Source organism: Crocuta crocuta, unplaced genomic scaffold (assembly GCF_008692635.1).
Source record: "Crocuta crocuta isolate KB4526 unplaced genomic scaffold, BGI_CrCroc_1.0 scaffold31, whole genome shotgun sequence".
In the NCBI taxonomy this organism is placed as follows: Eukaryota; Metazoa; Chordata; class Mammalia; order Carnivora; family Hyaenidae; genus Crocuta; species Crocuta crocuta.
The window spans coordinates 5034367-5061782 of record NW_027528362.1 but is presented as its reverse complement, the minus strand read 5'-3'; the positions used below and the strand labels follow the sequence as shown (position 1 = coordinate 5061782).

The following is a 27416-nucleotide window of genomic DNA, read 5'->3' as shown; positions in this document are numbered from 1 at the left end:
GCAAAGGTGGTCACAATCACAATCCACTTAACTGAGTCCCTCACCAAGGACCTGGGAAGGAAGGTGTTTAACAAGTAGCTTTTTCCACATTTGCAAGCTGTCTGAGCCACGGAACAGAATAAAGATGCTTGCTTAGCAAAATGCACCTGCTGCAGATATGAGGCTATGGGATCGCGGGTGGAGCCTAGGGCCATAGGACACGGTCAGGGGATGGACGTCCCATCGGGTTTCTGGCCTGTGGATATTTTGGACTTATCCTCTACCCTACTCTCTTCCTAAAGCCCAATAAACTCCTTCTTTTCCTTGGTGGACCGCACTGGTATCTTCTCTTGCTTTGTACCCCCTCCTTGACCCCAAATATCAGCAATTCTTACTCAAAACATGTCACCTTTCTGAAAGCGGCATCCCTACCACCCCACGGCGTTTTCACTGTGTCCATTTCCCTACTCTTTAAGGGTGATGAGTCACGCCACACCATCAAGGGGACAGAGAACTGATTTTTCCTCCTGGAGAATTGATTCTCTTTGTTGTCTTTTGTTTTCAGTTGCAAATCCTCTTCTTACAGGGGGCTGCTTGTATAGTTCTTTATGTCCCTCCCCATAATTCAGGGAAGGGTTTTTCATCTGCTTCAGGATAAGAATACACCTTTCTTTCTTTGGGATCATCCTCTAGGTGGGGGATAGAGATTGATACATTTCAAAGATTGATACATAAGCAGCAAAATATTATACGTTGAACCATTACTGTGGCATTTAATCATATAGCTATTTGTTTCTATCAGTTAAAAGAATGAAGAGGAAAAGAGGAAGCATTTACAAGGAGTCTTGATAAGATCTAATATTGTTTTGTGTGCCTTCTTTCTGTTGTATATTGGATGGTGACAATGCTAATAATTTAACTCCTAGAGCTACATCTGGTACTGCCTTTGCTACTGACAGTAATGATGACAGCATGGTAGAGGTAGCTTCTTGCCTGAAAAGCACGGTCACTTAAGTGACTTAGTAATCCATCATCAGCTGATAGTTAGTGGCACTAAGATAGTCCTGCTTTCCTGGAAATTACTGACAGGCACTTCTGGGTGGGTGGAGAAAAACCAGCGTCGAACTAGCAATTACAAGAGTAATGAGGATTTTAAAGAAGTAAGGCAGGATGCTATGGGAGTGTACATTTTGGAGTCCTCGCTCCTCCTCCGAGAGGTCAGGGAAGGCCCTCCCTCAGTACAGCCCAGTGATGGAGAAAGACAGCCATGCTCCCTCACCTTTGTAGATGAGGACGTGAGGACCCAGAGGGCCTATGTGAGCTCCCAAAGTTGCACCTCTGCAAAACGGAGAAGCCAGGACCTACACCTGGGTCTTCTGGCTCCTAGCTCCATGTTCTATCCAGTGGAGAAAAATATGCCAAGGAAACGAAAAGTATGTAAAATAAATAAATAAATAAACTATCAGGCCTGCTATGAGTACCAAATCAGAGTCTTAGGGGGGCCCTGAATACGTTACTTAAAATGTATTCAAGGCTTGTGAATCGATACGTCAAGGTTGCAGTCTGGATTGAGAAAGCAAGTTAGCCTCCTTATTACAGATTTTTGAGATGGCAAGTGATAAATGGCCAGGAGAGTGTAATGAAAGAACAGCACTATGCAGGGATATAGGAAAATAAAGGTCAGTGAAGAGGTAGGTAAATGTTAGGCTAGAAGCATGTCAATGCTGGACCCAAGAGACCTGCATATTAGACATCTTTGTGAATTTGGCGGCATGTTTAATAGGTTTTATGAATAATGACACATGGTTTGAAATGAAAGTGAATAAATTCTAACATTTCAATATGAAGGAGGTTCCACTCAGCTCAGCTTTACATGTTTGGTCCTATATGAAGCTTTCCAGAAGAGCATATCTGAAAGAGTACAAATGAAAAGTGGGATGGCCAATGGATCGATCTGTTTGTAGTGGCCATGAGCTGTGAATAGGGACACAGTACATTTCCCTGTCTGAGTGAAAAATTGATTAACCATTCATCATTTAATTAAAAGAGAAAGAAAGAATAGAATCAAGTGAAGAAAAAAATATTTAAAATAAAATGGTCAGGAAATATTCATTGGCTTTTTACTAATGACTAATACCATCTAAAAACTAGGTAACAAGAAAATTTTCATTGGAGTCATCCACTCGATCCTGTCTGAAATCATAATGATCTCTCACCCTCAAGGACAAACAGTAGAATATATCACTTCTTTTTATTTTTAAAATGGGCAAAATGTGACATTACATTCTCCTAAAACATATTTTAAACTATAGGAATGACATTAAAGAATAAGTATTTGCTTTAATTCCTTCTAGCTTGTCCTCCATCATTCCCTTCCAGAAGTAGCCTAGTGGTTAACAGGAAGAGCCAGTCTTTCTACTCCTTCCTGCATTTTTACACTTTATATCTCTTGTAAAATAGCATTGCTGCCTCCACAAGGCACTGTCATTTTCAGTGTTTCCTCTTTCTAGAACGCTCTTATCTCCCACTTAGAATTCATCTTAAAAGTCACTTCCTTAAGGAAGCCTTCCTCATCCTCAAAGAATGCATTAGGTGCTCTGGTTGTATATTTCTACATCATCCTTTTCGTTTCTTTTGTGTTTATCATAACTTTAGTAAAATACATTAAAATGGTATCATTCATTACTTAAATTCTAGTTCTCCCACCAGAGATAGTTCCATAACAATAGGGACCATAACAGTCGTGGTCACTGCCAGAACTATTCCTGATACATAGAAGAGGCTCAATTGGTTATCTACCAAACAAGAGAACAATCAAGCGAAAGAAGGATGTAGAACCTTCTTGACTTGTGCAAGTACTCATTTGACTTCTCACCTACAAGAGGCTTTATTTGTCCTGTTGGTCTTGTTTATCTGAGCCAGAAATTGAGTGGATGCCAATAACACTTGGCATTTCTATACAAGTGTTTATTTTTAAGTCTAAAACAAGCAGTATTTTGGGAGTTTGTCTGTGAAGGTACCTTTCAAAGTTGGGTAATGTTGGATACTTTTGCCAGTATCTCTCTTCTCAAACATGGTGGCAGAGGCTCAGTAGGACCTACCCATGACTTTGAGTATTTCCGATGGCTTTCAGAATTTATCTTCTTCAGCATGCAAAATAAATGGGTCTAAGATTAGAAATGTAGTCTCCTTGAGCACTGGGTGTTATACGTAGGGGATGAACCACTGGAATCTATCCTGAAATCATTATAGCACTACATGCTAACTAACTTGGATGTAAATTTTTTTAAAAAAAGAAAAGAAATGTAGTCTTAGTCAGGAATAACATAGTTGTAAAGAACCAAAACCAATTCCTATCTTAACAAAAAAAAAAGTAGAATTTATTGGAATAAAAGACATGAACAGCTGTAATTAATTTGAGTTAGTAATTTGGCCATCATTAAAATAAATCAGAAAAATTAGGTGTGAGTAAATATTTGAGAGATGGCAAACTGGTCGCCCAGAGTTCCTATCTGAGTATTGAAGACACTGTTGATTTTGTACTGAGGGTAGAACTTTGTTTGAAACTTTGAGTCCAAGTTTATTTTTTTTAATGTTTATTTGTTTATTTTGAGAGAGAGAGAGTGAGAGAGAGAGAGACAGAGACAGAGAATGAGCAGGGGAGGAGCAGAGAGAGAGGGAGAGACAGAATCCCAAGCAGGCTCTGTGCTGTCATTGCCGAGCCTGACATGGGGCTCAAACTCACCAACCGTGAGATCACAACCTGAGCCAGAATCAAGGGTCAGATGCTTAACCGACTGAGTCACCCTGGCACCCCTGACGCCAAGTTTAAACCACAAAATATTTTACCCCAAAGCCCATATATCCTACTTCTTTGAAAAAATAGATAATTAATGAAATAAGTTATAGTAAAAGACCTTTAGTTCACATAGATGGCATAGTAGTAAGTAATGAATAAATTTCAATTATTCCAAAATAGTCTTTCCATAAATTCTATGTTTTTAAATTTTCAAAATTGTAAAACTGCCACCAACATAAATGGAGACTGGCTTGAATGCCTTTAGAAGTGAAGGATGTTTAAAAATCATCTCCACCCTTGTTTCCTGTGACATTGCTTTGGGCTTGCCTACTTTCTTCATTGGTATTCTTTCCTATGTTTTTATTTTCTATTCTGTTTTCTGTATCCTTGTCTACTTTATTGGTATGAACATCTACATGTCTCTCCTGCTAGCCATGAGTAATTAAGTAATTTAATAAAATAAGATTGATTGATGTGGCATAATCTTCCCTACTACTGTTAAACTAAATACATAGTAGACTGATCCGTCTGTGATTCTGGGCGTTTGCCGTGTAAGTTTCTCTCTCTCTGTATGTATGTATGTATCTAAATGATATATGTGTGTGTATATGTATATGTACATATGTATTCCTGCAAGGTAAGAAAATATGTGTATTTATGTGTATGTATATGCATACAACATATGTGTATATACATACATGCATATATACATACATGACATGTATATACATACATATATGTGTGCATATATATACATACAACATATGCATCTGTATATCTATACATACATTTGTTTTTACATTGCATAAATCAATCTATTAAGATTTTGTATATCCCATTGAGCAGTGATAGGACCTAAGCAATAGGAACAAGTTTTTAAAATTGTTTTCCTATACTGCTATATGCACACATACATATTTTACTTCATTTCCACTGTTGCAATCATTGTGGTATCTCTACTTCCTCTTTCCATATATTGATCATGGAGCTTTCAAATGAGTTAGGAAACCTAGACTTCTTCTTACTCTTCTAAAGAATAATGGACTCTATAGATCCAGTTGTAGAGGAAAAAACAGGCACCTTTGGTTTGCAATTAGAAACTCTAAAAATTCCACTCTCTGTTGTGAGACACAAATTTTAAGTGTAATCACTGCTGTAATTATAACCATAAATGAGAGTCATATGGAGGCATACAGGGAAAGGATTCAATTTGGCACCTTTAGGGAGGTCTTTTCTGTTTTCATAATAAAGGAAAATGCATATATGCTCTTAAATTTAATTGCAAAACCACAAGCTCAGAGCAAGACCTGCTAGGTTATGTGTGGTGAGCTCTGTGATAACACTTGTTGAAATTTTCAGTGGATTAACTTAGTGTTAATTAACTTAATTTTGCTAGGACATTTTTCATTTTTAGCCACTAATTAACGAAATTCATACCATGTTTCATAAGGAACTTAGCCACAGGAAATCTGTGCAATTCCTTATAAATTCATTCCGAAGTTAAGGACAAATAAGCAAACCTCCTGTAGCCCTTGAAATACTCCCTCTCTCCACCTTGGTCCTGCCTAGAATGTTCTTTCTCTACTTCCCTGGGTACTGCTGCCTGGCTTATCGTCTGAGGCCCCACCCCTTCCTGCTGTTGGTCTGAGGTCCCACCCCTTCCTGCTATCAGGTCTTATGATGGGAGCAAGATGGCTTGGGAAAAGCCTGGGAATAAGGATGAGCCAAGACCTGGTTTCCTTTTCTTTTTCTGCTACACCTGCCTCCAGCACATGGCTCCTGACCCCCTTCCCTCTCACACCTGCCTCCCCAGGTAATCCAAGAAGTAATACCCAGTACAGGATTGTTCCTCTTAGAGAGTAGGCTCTGGAGATAGACCTACTTCAGCTATGCTATTTATTAGTATGACCTGGGGCATAGCTCTGTAAAATAGGGATAGTGTCTCATTCCTCAGTCATGAGGACTAAGTGACTGTTTATGTCCTACTCAAGAGTTGTTTAGTTGCAAGGAACAGCCCTCACAGGGGGCATTTGTGTATAATCAGACCCACCAGGCAGCTGTGCTTTCTTTGATGTTCTCTCACTCTCTGATGGAGGCCACACAATTTCTCATCTTTGTTTCTGTCTGTGCATCCTGCCTCTATTTTTCTCCTTGAAGACTGGCTTTATTCTGTTTCTTGCACAATGCCCAAATATGGCTGCTTACAATTGAGTTTGGTGATCTCTCATTCAAGAGCTCTGAAGAGACTTACCGGAACATATCCAAAGAAGAGCAGGAAGCTGGGAGACCATACTTTCATAGTTGGCCACCCAAAGTGGGAGATTGGCCAGACGCAGTAGGTCATGGGAATGGAATGGAAGTAGCAGGTCTACTTTTTCCTACAGTAGGGACCCAAAGTCACTTTCTCTTCTCAATCCCCTCTGAAAGCCTTGCCTCATCTCTACCTACAAGAGCCACTGCTTAGCACCCTCGTGAGCTTCATGGTGCTGGTGGAGAAGGGATGTACCTTTTTGGCCATATGAGTAGTAGGACTTGACCTCAGGAGTTATTACTCAGGGATGGCTTCCTTCTTAAACTTTGAAGTCTTAAGGACCCAAGAAGTCATTTAAGGGCTAAATAGACTGTTAAGGGTCTGACCTGACGTTGAAATCACCCAGTGTAAGAGAGTTTCTTTGAAGAAACACCACCTAGGTTCCATGTTTTTACAAGTGAATAATTTGCAAATTGGACCCATTTTGCAATATAATATTCAATCACTTCCTTGCATAAAAAATATTATGAAATAAGGTAAAAACACAGATAGGAAGAATACCTAAGTATCCACCGTTAGAAATAATAGCAGCTCTCATTTATGGACCACTCCCTATGTGTCAGCCACGCTGTGTGTTCAAGGCGTTAAATTATTTCATGCCCAAAACAGTGCCACAGAGGTAGGTACTATTGTGACGTCAGTTGAACAAATGACACTGAGGCACAGAAAGCTTAAGTCATTTGGTGCAAGTCACAGAGCTGGTTACTGACCAGAGACTTCGTCCTGCACGATCTGCCACTTCATTTTCACATGGTATATTATCCTCCTATAAAAATACACTACGATTTGTTCATTCATCCATTCATTCATTCTCCTACTGATGGACATCAGGCTATTTTTCAGTGTTTTGCTCTTGCACACATTCTAGTCCACTGCCTGTCTATGACTTTTTGTGCACATGTGTGAGAAGTATCTGAGTATACATAGTTAGGAGAGCAGTTGCTGGAGTAAGGAAGAACCTTAGGCTTTATGAGATATTGCCTCATGGCCCCCTGGATTCTAGTGCCACTTTTCACTCCTACCAGCAACTTGTAAGAATTCTCATTTCGCATCCTTGTCTATAATTGATATTACTGGATTTTTATACCTGATGGTGTGAAGATATAACATTAAATTTAGATCTCCCTGATTACAGTCTGTGAATGTTGAACATTTTTACAATTTTTTAAATGTGTATTTATTTTTGAGAGAGAGAGGGGAACAAAGCATGAGCAAGGGAGGGTGAGCGACAGAAGGAGACACAGAATCTGAAGCAGGCTCCAGGCTCTGAGCTGTCAGCACAGAGTCCACCGTAGGGCTTGAACCCAGGAACTGCGAGATCATGACCTGAGCTGAAGTCAGATGCCTAACCAACAGAGCCACCCAGGCACCCTGAGCATTTTTTATATATAGTCATAGGTTACTTACATTTTATGCCGATTCCTTATTCATCTGGTAGATATGCCCATTTGTTTGTTGCTTTTTTTTTTTCAAATGATTCCCAGAAATTCTGTGCAATTCTGTATCACTTCTGAGAAGATATTGAAATATTAGAAAGATACATCTAAGATAGTAGTGCTTGCCTATGGACGCACACCTCTTACTTTCTTCAGGCATTAGTGTCGTTCTGTTCCGTGGTATTACCAAAAGCACTTGGAAAGTTTCTTCAGTGTGTCCTTAATGGTGCCTCTCAGAAAAGTGAAAAGTTTTAATAGACTCTTTTAACATCAGCCAGTCGTTTGGTGTTTAAATTCCATTCTAGCACAGCCAACAGCTGCATGAAGGGTCACTCTAATGCGTGATTAAAAGTTCTGTTAAATTGGAGCCTCAGTCCTCAGCTGCTACACTGACAAGCCATTTTTCCCCCTGCCTCTCAGGTAGGGGTTTTCATCTCTTGACAATTTGACAGATGTGGCTGCACAGTTGAGCCATCTTCCAAAACACACCCAGTGATCTATTGCCTCGAAGAAAGTCACTGACAAGAAAATGAAAGCATGCAGGAGCCCTGGCATGCTCGAGCTCAATTTCTCTCTGGTAACATTGTGCACCTCCGTCTGTAAAGAGCAGAGATAATAGGCTCTTACCATAAGTAGGTCAAATGGTGACAAAATTATTACTCTAGTGTTTTAATGCTTTTTGAGAAAATTTCCACTGAAGGCAGAGATTGGGGGAGGTGGACTGTGTAATGTGTGTATTTCAAGTGACGAAGTGACATCCTAGGCACTTCGCAGACGTCTGTCTTCTTAATGAACCTTCCCGGAAACTGGCAGACAATCTCAAGAATTGATTGAACCCAGGAGAATGTTGCTTCCATCCACAAGCAAACCTCCGCTCTGCTTATAGGACCAAGGTGATGAGACAGTGTGGTCTGGTGGAGACTGGCCCAGGAGAATCTAGGCCAGTGGGGCGGTTTGCTACATCTCCCAGAGCCTCCACTTGCTGACCTGAAAAATGGGGATAATAACGTCTCTGAGGGTTTTGTAAGAATTAGAAACGATGCACGTAAAATGGCTAGCGCAGTGTGCGGGATGCTGTGGTCACAAGGTCGTAGAAATGACTGTCATGGCTGTGAGCACGCTCCATGCACTTCCAGAAGCCGGTTCTCATGCACACCTGCATGCAGGCCAGTGCCCTCACAGCCTTGCCCCAGCCCTGTGTCTGCATCGTAGGAGTGTTCTCAGAGAGCCCGACAGACATGCCTCTGCTTCTTCTCATGAGCACATTACCCCTCTCATTTTGAAAAACCCTGACCTATTCCCACTTAGAAATAAGGCTTTTCTTGCCTCTCTGGATCCTAAGATGCACCCCTCATCATCCTCCCCAAATCCAACTTTTCTTCAAGTCTATCACTAGTTCAGTCTTTTGAATTTCTTTGAATCATCCCCTCCGCCCCAACCGGACGCCCCTACCTTCAAAATCAGGTCAAACAAAACTTCCTCAATACAGTGATCTCTGGCTGCTCAGTTAAGCCTGGTCTCTTTCTTCTTGACTTCCTGCTGCCTCCATCATGGCTTTCACATGATGAGGGCTTGGCAGATACTTGGGGGATTATACGTGAGTGCACACATGTACATGCTTTCATGCACGGAGCTACACAGCCTCTCACACAGCAAATACATGTTCTTACTGTCTCGTTAGGCAGATGCTGGTGACACTTATCCCAAATCCTAGCGTGTGCACACACACGCTCATCTTCAGTTCTAACAGCAGAACATGAACCAACTAGCTTGGAAGGCAAGTTTTGGGAGATAAAAGGAATAAAAAATAACTCTTTGAGAACCTGGAATGAGAATTAAAAATAGGAAGAATAAAATAGCTAAAGGCAAAGCAGCACAAACAAAAGGTAAAAGAAGGTAACTAAATGGTTAATTGAGGGAGGGGCGCATGGGTGGCTCAGTGGGTTAAGACTCTTGATTTCGGCTCAGGTCATGATCTCATGATTCGTGGGAACGAGCCGTGCATCAGGCTCTGCGCTGACAGTGTGTGGCCTGTGTGTGATTCTCCTTCGCTGTCTCTCTGCCCCTCCACTGCTTGCTCTCTCTCTATCGCTCTCACTTTCTCAAAATAAATAAACATTAAAAATTTTTAATTGAAAGAGTACAGTTTTAGTCTTGAATCCAGTTATGGCCGAGTTAACTAAAGAGAAGAGTCGGTTGTGCAGATTTTCAATTCTAAATATTTTATACATACCTATGTATATGTTCTACATATTTACATACATAAATAGAATATAGATGTACTTCAAATAATAACTATATTCAGAATAGAGACCAGGCATAATAAAAAATAAGATAAAATCATTAATACTATTTTTATGTATTTGTCTTCTGTTGATCAAAGGGTTTTGCGTCTTTGATTTTTGAGCCTTCTTGGAAGAAAGAAATATTCAAAACATCTTTAAAATAATTTGTGTTTCAGATTATCCCAAACTAAATTCCTATATTGTTGTATATTTTCATCTTCCAGTTTGAGTAAGTCCCATGATACTTCAGTATTTACATTTATATTAATCAGGAGACCTTTACTAACTTATGCCCGGCATTCGTAATATAGTCTTTGGATTCAGTTTTCCATCAAATGTTTGTTACATTGTCACCTTTCAAAAAAAAATGAAGAATATGGTTGTTCTTCTTCTGAGTCTTGATTTCTGAGGTTAAATATGCAACCCTCCACAAGACCTTCAGTTGGGATTTTAAATTGCTATATATTTTCTCAGTGTTCAGCATAATTAGTGCAGTTGAAGGCTTGAAGGAACACTGTGTTCCTTCCCTGCCTTACAGCTAACAACAGGTTTGGACAGAATAAAAACAACAAAAAACTCGTAATTTCATAGATGGCATAATTCCTGTGTATTTTTTAATCCCTCAAATTTGCTTTTCTCTCTTCCCAAATCATTTAAATATCTCAAAATGAATCTCCCAGTTCAAGATGCTATATAGCTCAAAAGTTTTTTTTAATTCTGCATTCATCAAATGTAACGACCTAAGCCTTTCACTGTGTTAGATCTGCAGTTTATTTAATATGACTGCTATTTAAATTCATGTTTGAATTTGTGGTTTCCCTCTTGAATTTAAAACAAAAGATTTATGGTCATTTGCCCACCATTTAATACTAAAAGTAAAAGTAAATATGTACAAGTAAATTTCAAGCGATTCTACATCTAGACATTTTAATTAACTATGGGAATGTCAATGAAAGTGCCCAAAGATCTTAAAATCATCATAATGTAAGTGTCCCCTAACTAACAGCCCTATTGTGGAGCTTCCTAACTTCTCACTAAAGTACTCATGAAGATAAAGATAAAGGGAAACTCACAACCATACTGATAGCTAAGCACCTTTTGTCAAAATCTGGTGAGACCATGTAGTAACTCTCTGGCCTTTGGAGCACTCGTGAGAAAGTAGAAAATGTTAGTTTCTGCACTCTGGCGTTAAACTTACAATTGGCTGCCAGTCAGAATCAGAGGACTGTGAGGAAGGAACAGCCCAGGTGGCTTTCCCTGATGGAGGTTTGTTGACGGGATACATGCAGTGGCCTCCCCAGCCAGCTGTCACCCTGGGTCCTGTTGTGCCCAGGACTGAATGGTGCAGCTCGTTGGAATATGCAAATAGAAGATTATATTACTTGAGATATGATTACATTATTTGAACTTGTGTCCTCATTTGTTTTACTTACTTTGCATTAATACATCTAAAAAATAGAATCAAGACTGAGAAGGGCCTATGTGAGTGCCCTTGGCATTATGAGTCATTATGAGTATGATGGGTCTCTAAGTATCAAAATGACACATTATATATACCTTCCAGCCTAGAATACTGAGGGGGTGCAAGAGAGCCGGGTCTGAGGCAGCTGAGAGTGGGCAGTGGTATGCTTGCAAATATTTAAAATGTTAACAACCATCTTGAAGTGGGAGAGTCCTGATTGGTAGCATTTACCAATTTACATGGTGTTACCTGTTCCCACTATGGCCAGTTTCAAGTTAACAACATGACATTGAACGTGAAGTTAGAGAAAGGAGATGTGTACAGTTGCAGCTCCAGCACATCACTGGGGGAGGGGGGGCGTCCAACTGTGTTCCCACCTTCAAACAGAAATGGTATATCTATCTATACGTAGTAAAATTTTTGATAATCCCATCTGAAGCACCTAGTTTCCAAGGTCACTATAGGTGGGAAGAGAGTTTGAAGAAGCCACACCCTTTCTTAATTGACCCTTTCAAAATGACACATTTCTATTCCAGTGATGAAAACCACTCTTACTGGCCCCACTTCGATGCTAATAGACTAAGTAATGCCATTAGCTTTGTGCCTGAGGAAACAGCCTTGGTGGGTGTATTAGTTGGCTTTTCCTAAACAAGCCGCCCCTAAGACTTAATGGCTTATACAACAGACAGTTAATTTTTGCTCACGAATTTGGGGCTCAGCTGCTAGTCTGAGCTCTCAGCTAATCAAAGCTGCCGGAGGCCGCGCCGGCTCCGACAGGTCCAGGGGTCCCTGAAGGATGGACGGTGTCGGCGAAAGAGAATGAGAGAGCCCTGAGATCCTTTCTGATCACCAGGCAGGCATCTCTGTCCTGTCGGTTTTGGTGTCTTTATTTATAGGTTAAATGATAACATGACATCAGAAAAAGGAATTTTTACAATGGATAGCTCTTTGTGATAAGATGCTTTGGAAAGTGTACAGAAGCAGGTTTTACAGAAATATTCTTGCAGAACTATTGCAATTATAGTGAGGTTAAGTAAATCTTATAACTAGAGAATTAGGGTATTCTTAGTAAAAGACAGGATACATATTTGTTCTAAGTTAATAACGCTAAGGTTAGGTCATAGGTTAAGTGTATAGATGGGCTAAGAGTCATTCTGTCTGACTCTCAAATGTATGTTTTTGAGTTGGTTAATAAGTTGTTTGTGGAAACCTATTTGATGCTGAATGTGTGAACACCATGGAGGCCCTAAATGTGTCAGCCTTTTGTTTGTGGGTAATGCTTTAGCTACTCTTATCTATCCTCATCCTAGCCACCTGTAAGGGAGGGTGTTTGCAGAAAGTAGGCCTTGGGGAAGGGACTGCCATACATCACCAATTAGGAGAAGGTGTAAGTATTAACTTAAGTTCTGCCCTTATCTGTACCTTAACTCTAAATTAGGCTCTTTGTCTCGGGGCCAGGCTCAGTTGTAATTCTTGTGTTCTTAACCCCCTAAGTCTTGGATCTGCAAGGCCCTTAGGAAGAGCCTTTTGACAATCATCCATAGAGCTTTCATCTAAAATCTCTCTTGTAAAGGCAGGAATATGCTTTTCCTTATGAGGTATCTGTGTTCAGAATATGGGTCTGATATGGAATATTGTGAGGCCTGGTCAATACCAGCACAACACAAGCCAGTAGTAGCAGGAGATACCAGTTTTCATTTCTCATGGCAGTAGCTTTGCAAACACTGCCATTTCCTTGCTGTGACTGCCATCCATAGAGGCCGGTGCGGCTCCCGGCACAAAGCCAGGCTCATTTTGTGTCTGCAGTCAGCCAGCATCCTCAGCTAGCTCATGAGCTAGCATCTCTGCCTCTGGGGCACTGCTGATTCTTGGGGTAAAGAGGAAGACGGGGCCCATGACCGCCACGCAACAGGCCTGCCTGGAGAGTGTGATGGCTCAGGGTTCCAGCAGCTGCAAGAGTAAGTCTCAACTCACACATATTCTCTAAGTCTTTGTTTACGTCACCTTTACTGTTGTCTTACTACCAAACCAAGTCACATGGCTAAGTCCAGAGTCAGAGTGGGAGGGCACTGCCGAGGTTGTGGATGCAGGAGGTAGGTTCAATTTCAGGCTCTGCCACACAGGCTAAAAGAAATTTCAGCCACTGGCTTAGCATAATAGTCCGTCTTAGCGGCATTCCTTTTCCACTAGGCATGTATTTCTTCTCATCAAAATCTAGTTTCTACTCTTACAGAGTAGGGTGAAAGCTATACTCGTGCTGGCCAAGAGACAAAAGTGTCTTACTAAACTCTTCCTTCTTTCCACAATTTGTCTTCCGTGTTTGGGATTCTCTTACCCAGCTTACTGTCCAGGAAAGAGAGCAGCCCAGTCAGGACTTGGCCTGTTTTCACGGTGTCACAGATGCTTTGTACCTTTGAGAGAAGTCACTTGTGGATTTCCTTCTATCTAGCTCTCCAGGGACATGTCAGGGGCAGGCAGATGGGAAAGGCAGAGTTTCTAAGGACATCTACTGGTTCTGTTTTCAGTCTTGGTATAAATATATTTGCTTTTTTAACACAAATTCTTTATATCAGACAGCACTATTTTGTATATTGATTATAGAAGTAACATACATCCAGACGTCTTCTAAATGCAAGAAGCAAAAAAATGTACCCACATGCACATGAGAGACTTATTTTAGGGTTATGCACTTGGTCTTTTACATTATGTTCTTGCTCGTATGCTCATGGCTGGTTTCTGAGAATTTCATCTGGTAATTGAAATCTAATTAAAACACAGTTTTTAGTACATGGCTGATGCAATGTTCAATGCCTGAAATGTGTTTACCAAGGTAAGTAGGATAGTTTATTCTCTCAAGCAGCAATTTAAAGAAAGGTTTTATTTCAGAGCCATACTATTCATTGTTCTAATTTATCCTTATTGAGGCCTTGAAGGCCACAGCTTTGATTTGTTGGATGTTTGCCTGCACAGTCTTCAGAATCTTTAAGGCACTATTTATAAGCACAGTTCCTGAACAAATTAATAGAGATAGCTGCTATGTAGTACTCAAGCCAAAAAATGGGTCAGCATAAGACCTTTTCAAAAGGCTATCCACATCCATGGTCCCTCCCAAGATTGGCTCGCTCCCCTCACTTGATTTCTCATGTTGTACCTTCTTACCTTCACCACAAGGAACTGATTGTATCTCTACCTTTAAATGCTTTGAGTGTTTTCAAATACAGTAGTAATAATAACAGGAGTCCTGAGTGCAAGATGTCAGCTATGGGCTAGACTCAATATTAAATAGTTTCTCTTAAAGTCATGTTATAACCTGGAGACGTAGGTGCCCCGACATCCATTTCTCATAAGGAAACTGAGTCACAGAGAGGTTAACTCATGCACAGAGCCGAGATGTGAACTCAGCTCAGCCTGTCTGCAAAACTGACATTCCCACCCACCCCCTCGGCGATCTTAAACCCTTCTGTAAGGAGCAGATCATCTTCAGCTTTCAAATACGAGGTTCGCAAACTTGTTCCCTCTGTTTAATCACAAACACTTAGCAAGGCTGCTCTTTTTTCTTGAGTATGTAGAGCAGCGTCGGAACCATTGTGACTGCCTGTTAGAAGGCAAGAGAACACCTACTTTGGGCTCAAAACAGCTATGACTACTTTCTACCTCTAGGAGCTTGGAAGTCTACTTATCCCTCCCTTATCCTTTCTCCATATGTCAAAGACAATAACAAAATACCTACTGCACAGAGTTGTTGATTAAATGACAATGTTACATGCAGTGCATTGAAGCGGGCAATATGCTCCCACCAAAACTTGCCACTAACCAAGCACCCAAATGGTAGCTCTTGTTTTGGTAATACATCTTGTGGGTGTCAACTTGAGTTGAGGGAGGATCCCTATTCGTATTCGGTGTAGACTTCTGTATAAAGAAAAGTGAACTTTCTTGTTCTTCCACTTGAGGTGGAGCTCAACATCATTGCGGCAGACCCTTTGTCTCATTGCGTGTGTCTGAAACGCATTATAAACAAGATGGAAACTTGGTCGCTGTGATGAGTTTAGATTTGTAGTAATAAATTTTAGAGACCCCTACTGGCATATCCCCTTGCATGGAACTCCTTGGTGCGGTAGAATTTTGTAGCACAGCTGTTTTTACAATCAGGTTTCATAGGAGACAGTTTGAATTGGTGTCTGTCAATATCACGAACAATATTCGTATTAGATTCCTATTCTGTTGTAACAAACTACCACAAATTTATTGACTTAAACCAACACATTATTTATAGGTCTATAGGTCAGAACTCCAAAGTAAGTTTCAGCTGGCTAAAATGAAGGTGTCAGGAAGGCTGTGTTACTTCTGGAGATAATGAGGAAGAAACAACTTTCTTGCCTTTTCCAGACTCTAGACACAGCCTGCACTCCTAGACTTTATGAAAGAGTCTGCAATGGTGTCTTCATAATTCTCCCCCCCAGATGGCTGAAAAGTCAACACATACTTTTGCCTTCATGAACCTGGTGTAGTTGGTGTTTGATCTTGGAGTTGGAGAGGGGGGATATGATGATGTGTCCCGACATACTTATGGTGCTTCTTAACATACCACGTAACGTTTCAGCAAGTACGAGGTCTGTTCTATTCAGTGATTACAGACTTTTAGACTCATGAAATGCTGAATTTATTAAAAAAAAATTACAGTTTAAACTGCTGCTGAAGGAGTATCCTTACAGCAGAGCCTCTCACACTTTAATATGCACATTAATCATTGGCGACCTTGTTAAAAATGCAGATTCTGATTCAGCAGGGCTGCAATGGGGCCTGAGAACCTGTATTTCCAATACGCTCCCAGGAAGCCCCTGGTTCAGGGACCACAGTCTGAGTAGTAAGGCTTCTGAGCATTGCTGCCAGATACTGCTGCCTGGGTGATAGTTTTGCTATAGTCTTTTATTTGTACTTTGGCAATTCCAATGGGCACATATAGAAATTGGTATTTCTTGGATCAAAGTCAAGCTAAAAATATATGTAAAACATGTCTGATTTTTTAAAAATATAAACCAAGATGACATTGCAATTGAAGAGAACCTTAAAAAATTGAATGTGTATGCAGGATCCAAAGAGTCTTATATTATATACAAAACTATCTACATACATGTATATAAACATATACACACATGTATATGTGTTTATATATGTGTATACATATCCACATTCATATTAAATAATTATGAAAAATCTCAAGCTACATAATATTTTGTGGCTCTGACTCAACTTTAGTATTTCCTTTTATATTAATCTTTATAAGACTGTAAAAAATTGGGGCGCCTTCGTGGCTCAGCAGTTAAGTGTCAGACTTTGGCTCAGGTCATGATCTGGCCGTTTGTGGGTTCGAGCCCTACACGGGGCTCTCTGCTGTCAGTGCAGAGCCCGCTTCAGATCCTCTGTGTCCTCTCTCTCTGCCCCTTCCCCACTTGTGCTCTCTCTCTCAAAAATAAATATTTTTTTAAAAAAGGAAAACTGGAAGGGTATAAATTTGGACTATCCTATAGATATAAGCATGAGTCTAAATGTAATGTTTCTAGCCCTCTGCATTAAGGAAAGCGACAGCCAGTTTCAAACGCTGGTTGGATTGAGTTGAGCTGAAGTGGACTGTATCACCAACTCTCACTTCAAAGCTAGAGTCACTGGTTCTAATATTCAGATTTAGCTACTGCTCATACTGATCACCTTGATTCTTATTTAATATTTGAAAGTCATTACTTCAGAGAAAGTCAGCTAAGCAATGGTGATTATAGTGTATCAAAATCCATTGTAAGTGATTATTTTAATGACTCTGTACCAACAGGGACACGTAGACACTCAGACAAAAAACAACCTAATTATAATGACAGCACCAAAGTGAAGCTGTGACAGTTACAAAACCAATTTAAAAGTTTTTTGACAGCCATGGCTAAAAGCTTTGTTTGGATCTTTCAGTAATAACAGTTTACTTAAGACACAAATCCACAGCTAAGGAAAATACAGAGTTGTGGCTTTTCTGTCATGCAGATAAAGTAGAAATCAGCTGAAATGTTTTTAATAGAACATTATGTTGAAAAGAATATAGAAAAGGAATAATAGTTATGGAATTTAACTCTCACAATGCAAGAAAGACTAAATAACAATAAAAATTCTGGTGTGAAAAGAAACTTGCCAACTGATTTGCTTATCTGTGTTATGAAGGTCAATAGTTCCTGCAAGGAAATTGATGTGCATTTACATATGTTGATTGGCAGTTCTGGAATTTGATTTTGTATTACCTATAAAATAAAGTCAAAGTCACATGGATGTAAAATGCCTCCAGAGTCGTGCTGAGACAAAACCTTACCAAATATCTGCTCTTCCAGTGGCTCTGACGTCTCTCAAATTAATAAATCTTATCACGCGTTATTTATCTCTCTTGGACTCAGTCCAATACACAGCATAGTTAATTCTTGGCTTTGGGATGGCTAATTTCCCATTCCCAGGCAGAAAACTGCCTGATTCCCAGAAATGCATTTATTTTATTGCAAATCTTTATAGAACACTTCCAATATGCAAGCACTTGCTCTAAGCGCTTCATGGATATTGACTCCTTTAAAACGGTAGCAACCTTGGGAATGGCCACTGTTACCTCCGTTTGACTAATAAGAAAACAGGCACAGAGAGGCTTAGCTAACTTGCCAAAGGCAACAGAACTTGGAAGTGGTGGAATTTCTGCGCCGTGCAATTTGGCTCAGAGCCCATGTCCTTATAGACAAGCATAGGGTGATGAAGGCCGTGTACAGTCACTCGTGTGGGTGCATAAGACGCCAGCTGGACTCATAGTACTCAGAGGAGGCAGTCCTGAGCCCTGTTTCTCCTTTCCCATCTCCAGACTCTGCTTTGGTTAAGTTCTGTGAAGACTTTGCAAGTCGGATCGAATGTAAGGATCCCTGTCCCTAACGTGCTAGGGAGCAACAACGCCTTAACACATGGTGGCGCTCGTCTCTGGCATTTGGTGCCAAGGGATGTGACTTAGTGATCTGTTGTTTTGCACTCAGGCCCTTTCCATAGGCCAGCTTCTCTCTTTTTTTGCTGCCCAAGGCCCTCGCCCTATACTCTCTCCTTTGATATATCATCTACCCCAATGGGGGCAGTGGGTCCCAGAATGGACTTTAAACAGACTTTGTTGGATATGGAGCCCACTTCTACTGTGTACTTGCTGTGTGATCTTGGACAAATGACTTTATCTCTCTGAACTCACTGGGAAAAGTGAGTAGTATATCCTGCTGTGTAGGGCTACGGTGGAGATTAAAAAAGATAAAGTAAACAACATACTTAGAGTATGGCTGGAATAGTTAGGGTTCAATACATGGTAGCCACTATAATAACAGTCATTGGCTTTGAATGCCTAAGCATTTCATCTCAGTGTAGACAGTAGACTTGGGTCCAAGTGACGGCACCACTTGCAATACTTGTGTGACAGTTGGAAAGTTAGTTAACTTCACTGAGCTTTGATTTTCTTCTCTATAAAACTTAGGTAACTTCCTAGAGCATTTTTTTTTCTTTGTTAAGAGTTCATGTGTTTTGCCTCCTCAGCAAATGATGCGGTCATCAGTTTTCCACATGTTCATTCTGAGCATGGTGACTGTGGATGTGATAGTAGCTGCCAGCAACTACCACAAAGGGGAAAGCTTCAGGAGACAATACGATGAGTTCTATCTCGCAGAGGTAAGCGGCTCGCTTGGATGCATGTGACTTTTCAAGGGAGAGGTGAGCCTCAGAGAGTGCTTTTTATAAATATGAACAGTAAAATCATTTTGGGAATCCCTTGACTTTGACCCAAGCTGATTCATTGTCTTCTTCGTAAGTGTTTCTTTGGTTGCCATGCTGCCTGGCTCATTTTGTGTGTCACCCTCAGACCGAGTAATCTTCCCCGCAGTCTCACCCTGCCGAGGTAACCCCTTTGCCCTGCGTCTTACTCTTCGGAACTTGGCTATTTGCATACCCACCTCTCATTTTCTCTCCCTTTCTCAAGTTGTGTTAGTCTGTTTCCTACTAAGTGTAAGCAAGCACAGAGTCAGAAGACTGTAAATAAGCAAGTCAGCTCAACAATACCAAGGAGAGGACAGGAGGAAAATCCTGATAACACAGATAATTTCTGTAGAAACTGAGGTATTTCTACCTGCATGAATGCTGTCAGGTCAGGGGCAAGTAGGTTTAGTGATTAAATAAACATTTTCTAGCGCCCTACATACTACACTAGAGTTTTGGAATAGTACTTTTTAAAAAATATTTATTTATTTTTGAGAGAGAGACAGAGCATATTCAGGGGAAGGGCAGAGAGAGAAGGAGACACAGAATTCAAAGCAGGCTCCAGGCTGTGAGCTGTTGACACAGAGCCTGATGTGAGGCTCGAACTCATGAACTGTGAGATCGTGACCTGAGCTGAAGTCAGACACTTAACTGACTGAGCCACCCAGGCATCCCTGGAATAGTACTTCTTATTGATTGAGTAACTTTGTTAATATTTGGTTCCTAAATATTTTAATGATGTCCAGAGACTACTTTTTATTATGAAAAAATTATTCCTATAATACATCTCAGAATTCAGTGATTACATATTTATGGAAAAATTGATTGACATGTAACTCTTTAGAACCCATATGTTTTTTAAGCGAAATATTTATATGCAGCTGAATTACATTCAAGAAATCCAGAACATGAAAAAGTAAAGTTAAAAAGCAGAAAAATAGTAATTCAATTATTTTTATTATAAAAGCATTTTCCATGTAAAAAATTAATTCACCGTATGGTTGAATTCTCTAAGATAGCCAGAATTCTCCTAGTACATTTAAAAATGGATTTGGTTAATACAAATTCAATCCATCCACACATCAACTTTTCAGAAAAAGAATTGATGGCATACACCTATTGAATGGTAACATCTATCTGGATATCAATAAACATTTAAGGGGTCACTTATAAATTTCCCTCTTCATGGAGGTTTGTTGCCTGTAGCAAAATATCATTTGTATTAAACTTTCACTGTGCTGTGATGCTGCCTAATTGCTCTGTGGTATATGGAGCTTATAGTTTAGCAAGAAAGATAGACAGTAAACAATAAGTGTTTTATGTTGTGGAGTACCAATGACAGGGGCTCCTGAAAAAATTATATCCAGCTTGACACCTGAAAAATTGGTATAATTTTGCTGCAGATCCAACACACAAAGACTGGATTATCATTAAAAGTACAGGGAAACATGGTCCAATAGTAATATTTGCAGGTGAATTTGTAATGCAAGAATCGCACATTAAAGGAATCCCAATGAAGTGACTTGTGTCTGAAGTGGGAAGCAAGGTATATGTCCAGCCTGATAACAAGATTATAAAATGGGAAGTTCGTGGAGGAAGGAGAGAGGAAATGGATACTGTGGAGAATGCAAAATAGTAGATTAAAGATACATCAATTTCAGCTCTGAAGACCCAGCTGAATTTTGATGCTACAAATTCATAATGATGCCAATATAGACAGATGTGTCCCTTTTTAAGATCTTGCATAAAGGGGAGAAAGGCAACATTCAGCTGAGCCAGCTTTGGAGTTCTTTTCAGGCTGGTAGAACTGAGAGACCTAGAAGGGAAGGTTGTGATCAGAGAGCAGGATCCAAGATTTAGGATTTCAGAATAATCCTGGGCAACTAAATACAAAATACGGAGTGTCATATGGATATGAGCCACTCAAACATAGTGATGGAGTTAAGGCAAGATGGCAGGGAGCTATCAAACTAAGGTGTAGGCTGAATCTTCACAATGACATTGAAATCATTTGATGTGAGTCCAGTTCTTAGGGAAAGAGTGTAGGCAGGGGCATGTAGAAGGGACTGATGGAGAAATTAATGGACAGCAGCCACAGGGAGAGTCAAGTGAGATGATGTCTTAACCTGTTGGAATATACCTCAAAGGAGCGTTGAAAATGGATGGGTCATCTCTTCGTCATCTGTATGCTATCCTACATGGGCTGTATGGGATGCTGGAGCATGAGCATCCTCTTCTGGAAAGGGCTGTGGAGAAATCCATACATTTGTGACAGAACCAGCTGAGGCAAGGACATAGGAAGCATATTCAGTGAATTCAGTGAGCAAGGATAAGAGAATGTAGAAGAAATTGCTTAACGTAGAATGAGACCCATTGGTTAATTAAAGGCTCTGGGTGGAGACAGGTAGGAAGATAGGTGAGGTGGAAGGATTACATAACAGCCTTGAGAACCAGAGGTTAAAAGGCTGATGACAAAATGCCTGGGAATTGGAACAGAAATGGCTACTGGTGATTGGGATTATGATAATCTCTCTGGCGTGAGTTGTATCTGCTGGTGAAGTCCTGGATATTGGACATTACATTAAAATTTCTTGTGCAGTCCAGCCCAGGGTTGGAACTTGATCATACTAAATCTGCCCTGTAGGCCATCCCCTGGAAACATAGGAATAGAATAGAATGCTTTGGTAAACTTTACGTAATTTTTTCACATATAAATTTGATCTCTTTCCTAATTTATTTATGTGTGTTAGCTACTTTATGATCATGAAATGCCAACTGAATTTCAAATAATTTAATACAGAGTTCACTGATACTATCTAAGTGCATTGGGAGAGCCCAGGTCTAGTTGGTAAATCCTTGCCATTTGCTTTTTGTATATAGTATTAAAAATGTAAAAAGTAAATAAATAATAAAAGTCAACCAGGCAAGATTCTACAGCAGACTCTAATGTTTATGTGTCTACAAATTGTTGCTCTCTTCCCAAACCACTGAAATAAATTTGAAAATAAATTTTAGTTCACTTTACAACCATGTGGACATTGCTTTATTCTTGACTATTAAAGCATTCAAAAATTGTTCCACTTCTACCTACTGATTTTGGGTATCTAAGCTTCCCAAACACCTTTGGTCTTTATTCAAATTGTGGTATCACTTCGTATATCAGAAACTTCCACATGAATCAAAGTCATTTGTTTCAAATGAGTATTCCTAAGTTATTTTAATCAAACTCACTTTTTTTGATAAAATACTCTCTTTTTAAAAGTTTACAAGGATGGTCAGAGTTTTAAGTCAGGGTCAGCAAACTTTTTCTGGTAGAGCCAGACAGTAAACAATGTAGGCTTTTCAGGTCACATGCTCTTTGCCTCAACTACTCAACTCTACCACTGTATGAAAGCGAGTGTGGGCTCGGCATGGTAGTGTTCCGAAAATAACTGTATTTACAAGAATAAGCAGTGGGCTCAATCGTGGTTTGAGCTATAGGAGCAAACTGTATGTCAACTGGCATCTTTATGTGTTAAATTCAAATATACCAATACAAACAACAGTAATAGCTGCCATTTTGGGGAGAGTCCTAATAATTAATTAATTGCCAAGTGTTTTAAAGGAATTCATTAATCCATTTGATTCCTAAATGAGCTATAATAGGGGCACCTGGGTGGCTCAGTCAGTTAAGCGTCCAACTTTAGCTCAGCTCATGATCTCATGGTTGGTGAGTTCAAGCCCCGCATCGGGCTCTACGCTGACACCTCAGAGACTGGCCTGTTCAGATACTGTGTCTCCATCTCTCTCTGCCCCTCCCCTACTCGTTTGTGCCCACTCTCTCTGCCTCAAAAATAAACACTTAAAAAATCTTAAAAAATAGCTATAATAACAGAAATTCAAGTTTATGGACTTACAACGATCCCATATTTAAGACAATAGCCTTATGTAATGTACTGGAAAGTTTGTTTTTAAAATAGATCAGAAAAGGCCCTGAGCTTTCAGAGAAGTAATTTCTCGAGTTCCCATATAATCCAGGATAATTTCCAAAATCCAAAATAAACCATCGTACCCATGAAAGTCAACTTGCAGTTCACAAAACATCTTTTAAGCATAAATTAAGCTGCTCAGCTTTCGTTCTGTAGCTGGAGACCAGTTTTGCTACTTTGGACCAATTAGCCTAAATTTAAAATTAGTTTTAAATTTAAACTAATTAGTTTTAAATTTAATTAGTTTTAAATTTAAACTTTAAAGAAATCTGTTAGGCTATGCATAAACATAAAAAGGTAAATTTACTTTCTTTTGCAAGAATTTTAATTTTTAGTTCAGATCAAACACAATCCATCTTATACCTAAAATCACATTTTTATAACAAACGTAATTATATTTTAAATTGGATATTCTCATCTTCTTAAGTAATAAAACTTGAACAGTACATTCCTGTTGTTATATAAAAATACATAGTATATCTGGGCATCCATTAGACTGTACCGTTAACAGAAATTTATCAGCACAATGTTATGCATCGAAGATTAACAATTTTAGCAAAATTCCTCTTTAAGAAAGTCACCAGTTGATGGGAGAGCGAACACAATGAAGCAAGCGATGAAGAACAGCGTGAGTCTCTGTTGCATTTCTGTTCAGGAGAGACGTTTGCCTTGTGTAGAACTCCAGGATATCTCTTCGGCTACCTGTGTTTCAATGGCAGCCGTGTGTTTGACGCAGAAAGGCTTTTGTGAAGGGTGGACTCAGTTTTATTCTTTCAGAAAATCATCTTTGCTAGAAAAGTGATCCCATGTCCCTCTGAGGACATCTGGCCTTATGATATTTGTTAAAATGACATTAAATGAAAGAGCCATTTGTTTTAGTTCCAACAAAATCTGACACCAATATTCCAGCTCATTAATCATAAGAAATGACCGAATTAAGAAAGTAACTCATTGCTATAAAGCAGTCTTTCAGATTATCATGAAGTTTAATTTCCTTTTTGGACAACTTTATTAAATACGTTTCTGCTAGCAATAACTTGTGTGGTCCTTTTTTCTAAAGGACTTGGAGAGTACCCTTTTAGGTGAAAAATCATATAATAATGACATTTGAAACTATTTAGTGACTTTTCAAAAGCTTGCTCTTTAATTATTTAGAATCCCGAAGGAACATTATAGACTAAGAGCAAGTGATTTACAGATACCTCTAGAATGATAATCCTTTATTTTGGTGTTGTTTAATCTGAATTTCGTTTAGGAGAATAGGGTTACCTGAATTGAATTTCTCATGACTTTTGTCCTGTAATCTTCTTTTGTGACAAATTTGCCTTCATTTTCTCATAATATCCATTATGTTTCTTTGAAAGTATGAAATAGAGACCACAACAGAAATCTTGGATGATATATTTCAAATCTTTCCTATATGTGGGTGGCATCTCTACCATTTTATCTTCTCAGACCTGCATGTGACAATCAGCTCATTTATAATTTGTCACTTATAAATGTTCATACATTATTCATTGAATTAAAAGGGCAAAACGATTTCTATTGTTGCATTAATTTATGCATGTCATTTTCCATTTGGTTATGTTTCTCCTTAGCTTCAGAAATTTGGCAGTCATCTTACTGTTTTACCTGCTAGGCTCACAAATCCAATTACAACTTCTTTTAGAAAACAAGCATTTTAAATTAATTTCTCCTACTTTTCACTCAAAAAAAATATTTCCTGGAAACAAATGTAATACTGTTTCTTAGAACAACTCCTTTAATTTTTAAATCAGAACTCCATTATTGGTAATTTTCTTGAGGACAAGAGGGTTTGTTACAGTACATATTAAATTCCATAAGTATCAGATAAAGGGCTAGTATCCAAAATCTATAAGGAACTCACCAAACTCCACATCCAAAAAACAAACAATCCAGTGAAGAAATGGGCAGAAGATATGAACAGACACTTCTCCAAAGAGGACATCCAGATGGCCAACAGACACATGAAACGATGCTCTGCATCCCTCCTCATCAGGGAAATACAAATCAAAACCACACTGAGATACCACCCCATGCCAGTCAGAGTGGCTAAAATGAGCCAATCAGAGGTNGAGGAACTTAACAGAGGACTATGGGTGAGAAGAAGGGGAAAAACAGTGGGGGAGAGGGTTCTGCAGAAAGCCCTTTGGTATGGCCAACGGCATGACCCTGGCAAGTTCCTCCCCTGTCCAGCTCTCGTCAGGGCTCAGTTCACTGACACAGGCTTGAGCCGTCCACTGAGAAAAGTTGCTATAGCTTCCCTCTACTGCATTCACTCTGATAGTTCTAAACTTACATTCCTCTGAAGTGAAATACTGCACTAAAATAGCCTCTAGCCTACACCAAAATAGCCAATGAGCATGTAAAATAATTTAATTTTCCTAAACCCCTCCTTTAATTCCTGACATAGTTCTTCCCTATACCAGAATAACCCATAGTTACAAGTCAGTCACAAATATTCTCATGTATAACATTTTCCACAAAAAATTTACCATTTTGGCATTACTGTTTCTCAGAGAACTAGATCGTGAGCTTATAATAATTAACAAATTATGTTAAAAATGAGATATTTATTTGGTCCCATGAGTACTGAAATCAGGAACTCTAGTAGGAAAACTGGTGGGAATATAATACTTACATATAATCACATAACAATTTGCTAAATCCTTTTCTACTGGCTCTTACTAGGTTTGAAAAGAGTATAGGTTTTCCCACTGAGCAAATAATAATGCAAATAGATGCAGCTGCATATTTAATTATGAATTACGATCTTTTAAAGAGATCATACCATATGTCTTTTTGATAGCAAAAACAAAGTTACTAAAGTGATTGTGTTTATATATAATTTGACAATCTATTTGTATATATTTCAGGTATTTATTACTAGTTCCCTACTTTAAAAACAAAAAAACACTGTGATATGGATTTCATTTTTTCCTTTGGAAGGAAACTCTGAAAATACAGGTGAGCTTAGAGAGGGATGTGAGGGTGCCTGTCACTGCTCGCTCTGCTAATATGACAGCCAGGTCAGGCTACAGGTTGAACCTTCAGGACACACATGTCTGCATTTCAGTTTCTCCGGGGATTCCCCCCACCCCAAGTATCTGGAGGACTTTTTCATATTGTTACAAGTCTTGGGCTAAGAAGCCTGGGCTGGAAAAGACTCGTTTTTCTTTATTAGGACTTACGGCAGACATTTGGCTCCTCTGTTTGCCTGCACCTGGCCCTGCAAAGTAGTTATACTTGCCCATGAGTCACTTGTAGTCCAGAGAGAGCCAAAAAAACCCCACTGACCTTGATGAGCCAGGAAGGGAGCCTCACTAGAAGCTGTATTACTTTCAGGTAGAGGGGGTTTGAAATGGATTCCACCAGCCCATGAGAACCCTGACATGGGTCAGCTCCCTCCTTGCTACCCAGGAGAGGGGCCATGAGTTTTTAGATCACTTACCACAAAAATGACAGTGCCCCCTACTCCTCCTCATTTATCACTGCTCAAGAAAGCAGAAAAGACAACCAATAAAACAAACATGTAGTCAAGAACAAGCAAAGAAAAATTGTTCTCATAAAAGGCACCCAGAAACTGAAACAACTGAAACTCAGAAATCCAAGATAAATGAGTACAAGAGTTTCCCACTCAAGTACAATTGATGAAGACATAGCAGGGTTTGGTTTTGTTTTTTAAATGTCTCAAGCACAGGCAATTAAGGCAAAAAGCAAATTTCCTGAAACTGGCTAAAATTTTCAAAAAAAATGAACCGAAAAAGCATATGGTTGATGTTAAGAATTATTTTTAATGTTTATTTATTTGTGAAAGAGAGAAGGGCGGGGAGAATGATTGGGGCAGAGAGAGAGAGGGAGTCACAGAATCCAAAGCAGGCTCCAAGCTCTGAGCTGTCAGCACAGAGCCTGACACAGGGCTTGAACCCATGAACCATGACATCATGACCTGAGCTGAAATCAGATGCCCAACCAACTGAGTCACCCAGGCGCCTCAAGAAAGAATTATTAATATGGGAGATCAAGTGAAGGAAAATGGCAGAAATTGTGAGGGGAAAAGCACAAGAGACTAGACACTTCAGTGTGACTAATATTAGCCCCTGGAGGAAAAAGAGAATGGATAGAAGAAAAGTAATAATAAATGAGATTGAAAAATGTTCCTAAATTGAGGAAAAGCATACATCAGTAGATCAAAAGGAGCCACTGAATCTCAGGATGATTAAGTGAAAAAAAAAAAAAGATACATTAATAAACATACCCTGATGACCTTCCTCAGTTGCAAGCATTAAAAAAATTTTTTTCAGCCTCTAAACAGGCTTAAATAACATGTGAAAACAAGAAATACACTGTGCATCAGATGA

General features: G+C 39.4%; 1 protein-coding gene across 1 annotated transcript in view; it reads left to right on the top strand.

The window, feature by feature from the left end:
- NALCN (sodium leak channel, non-selective) overlaps positions 1–27416 on the top strand; it is a 293487-nt gene that overhangs the window by 93868 nt on the left and 172203 nt on the right. The window contains exon 10 of the mRNA XM_077753896.1: positions 18851–18982. Coding sequence (XP_077610022.1) covers positions 18851–18982 — 132 coding nt within the window. The remainder of the gene's footprint in view (positions 1–18850; positions 18983–27416) is intronic.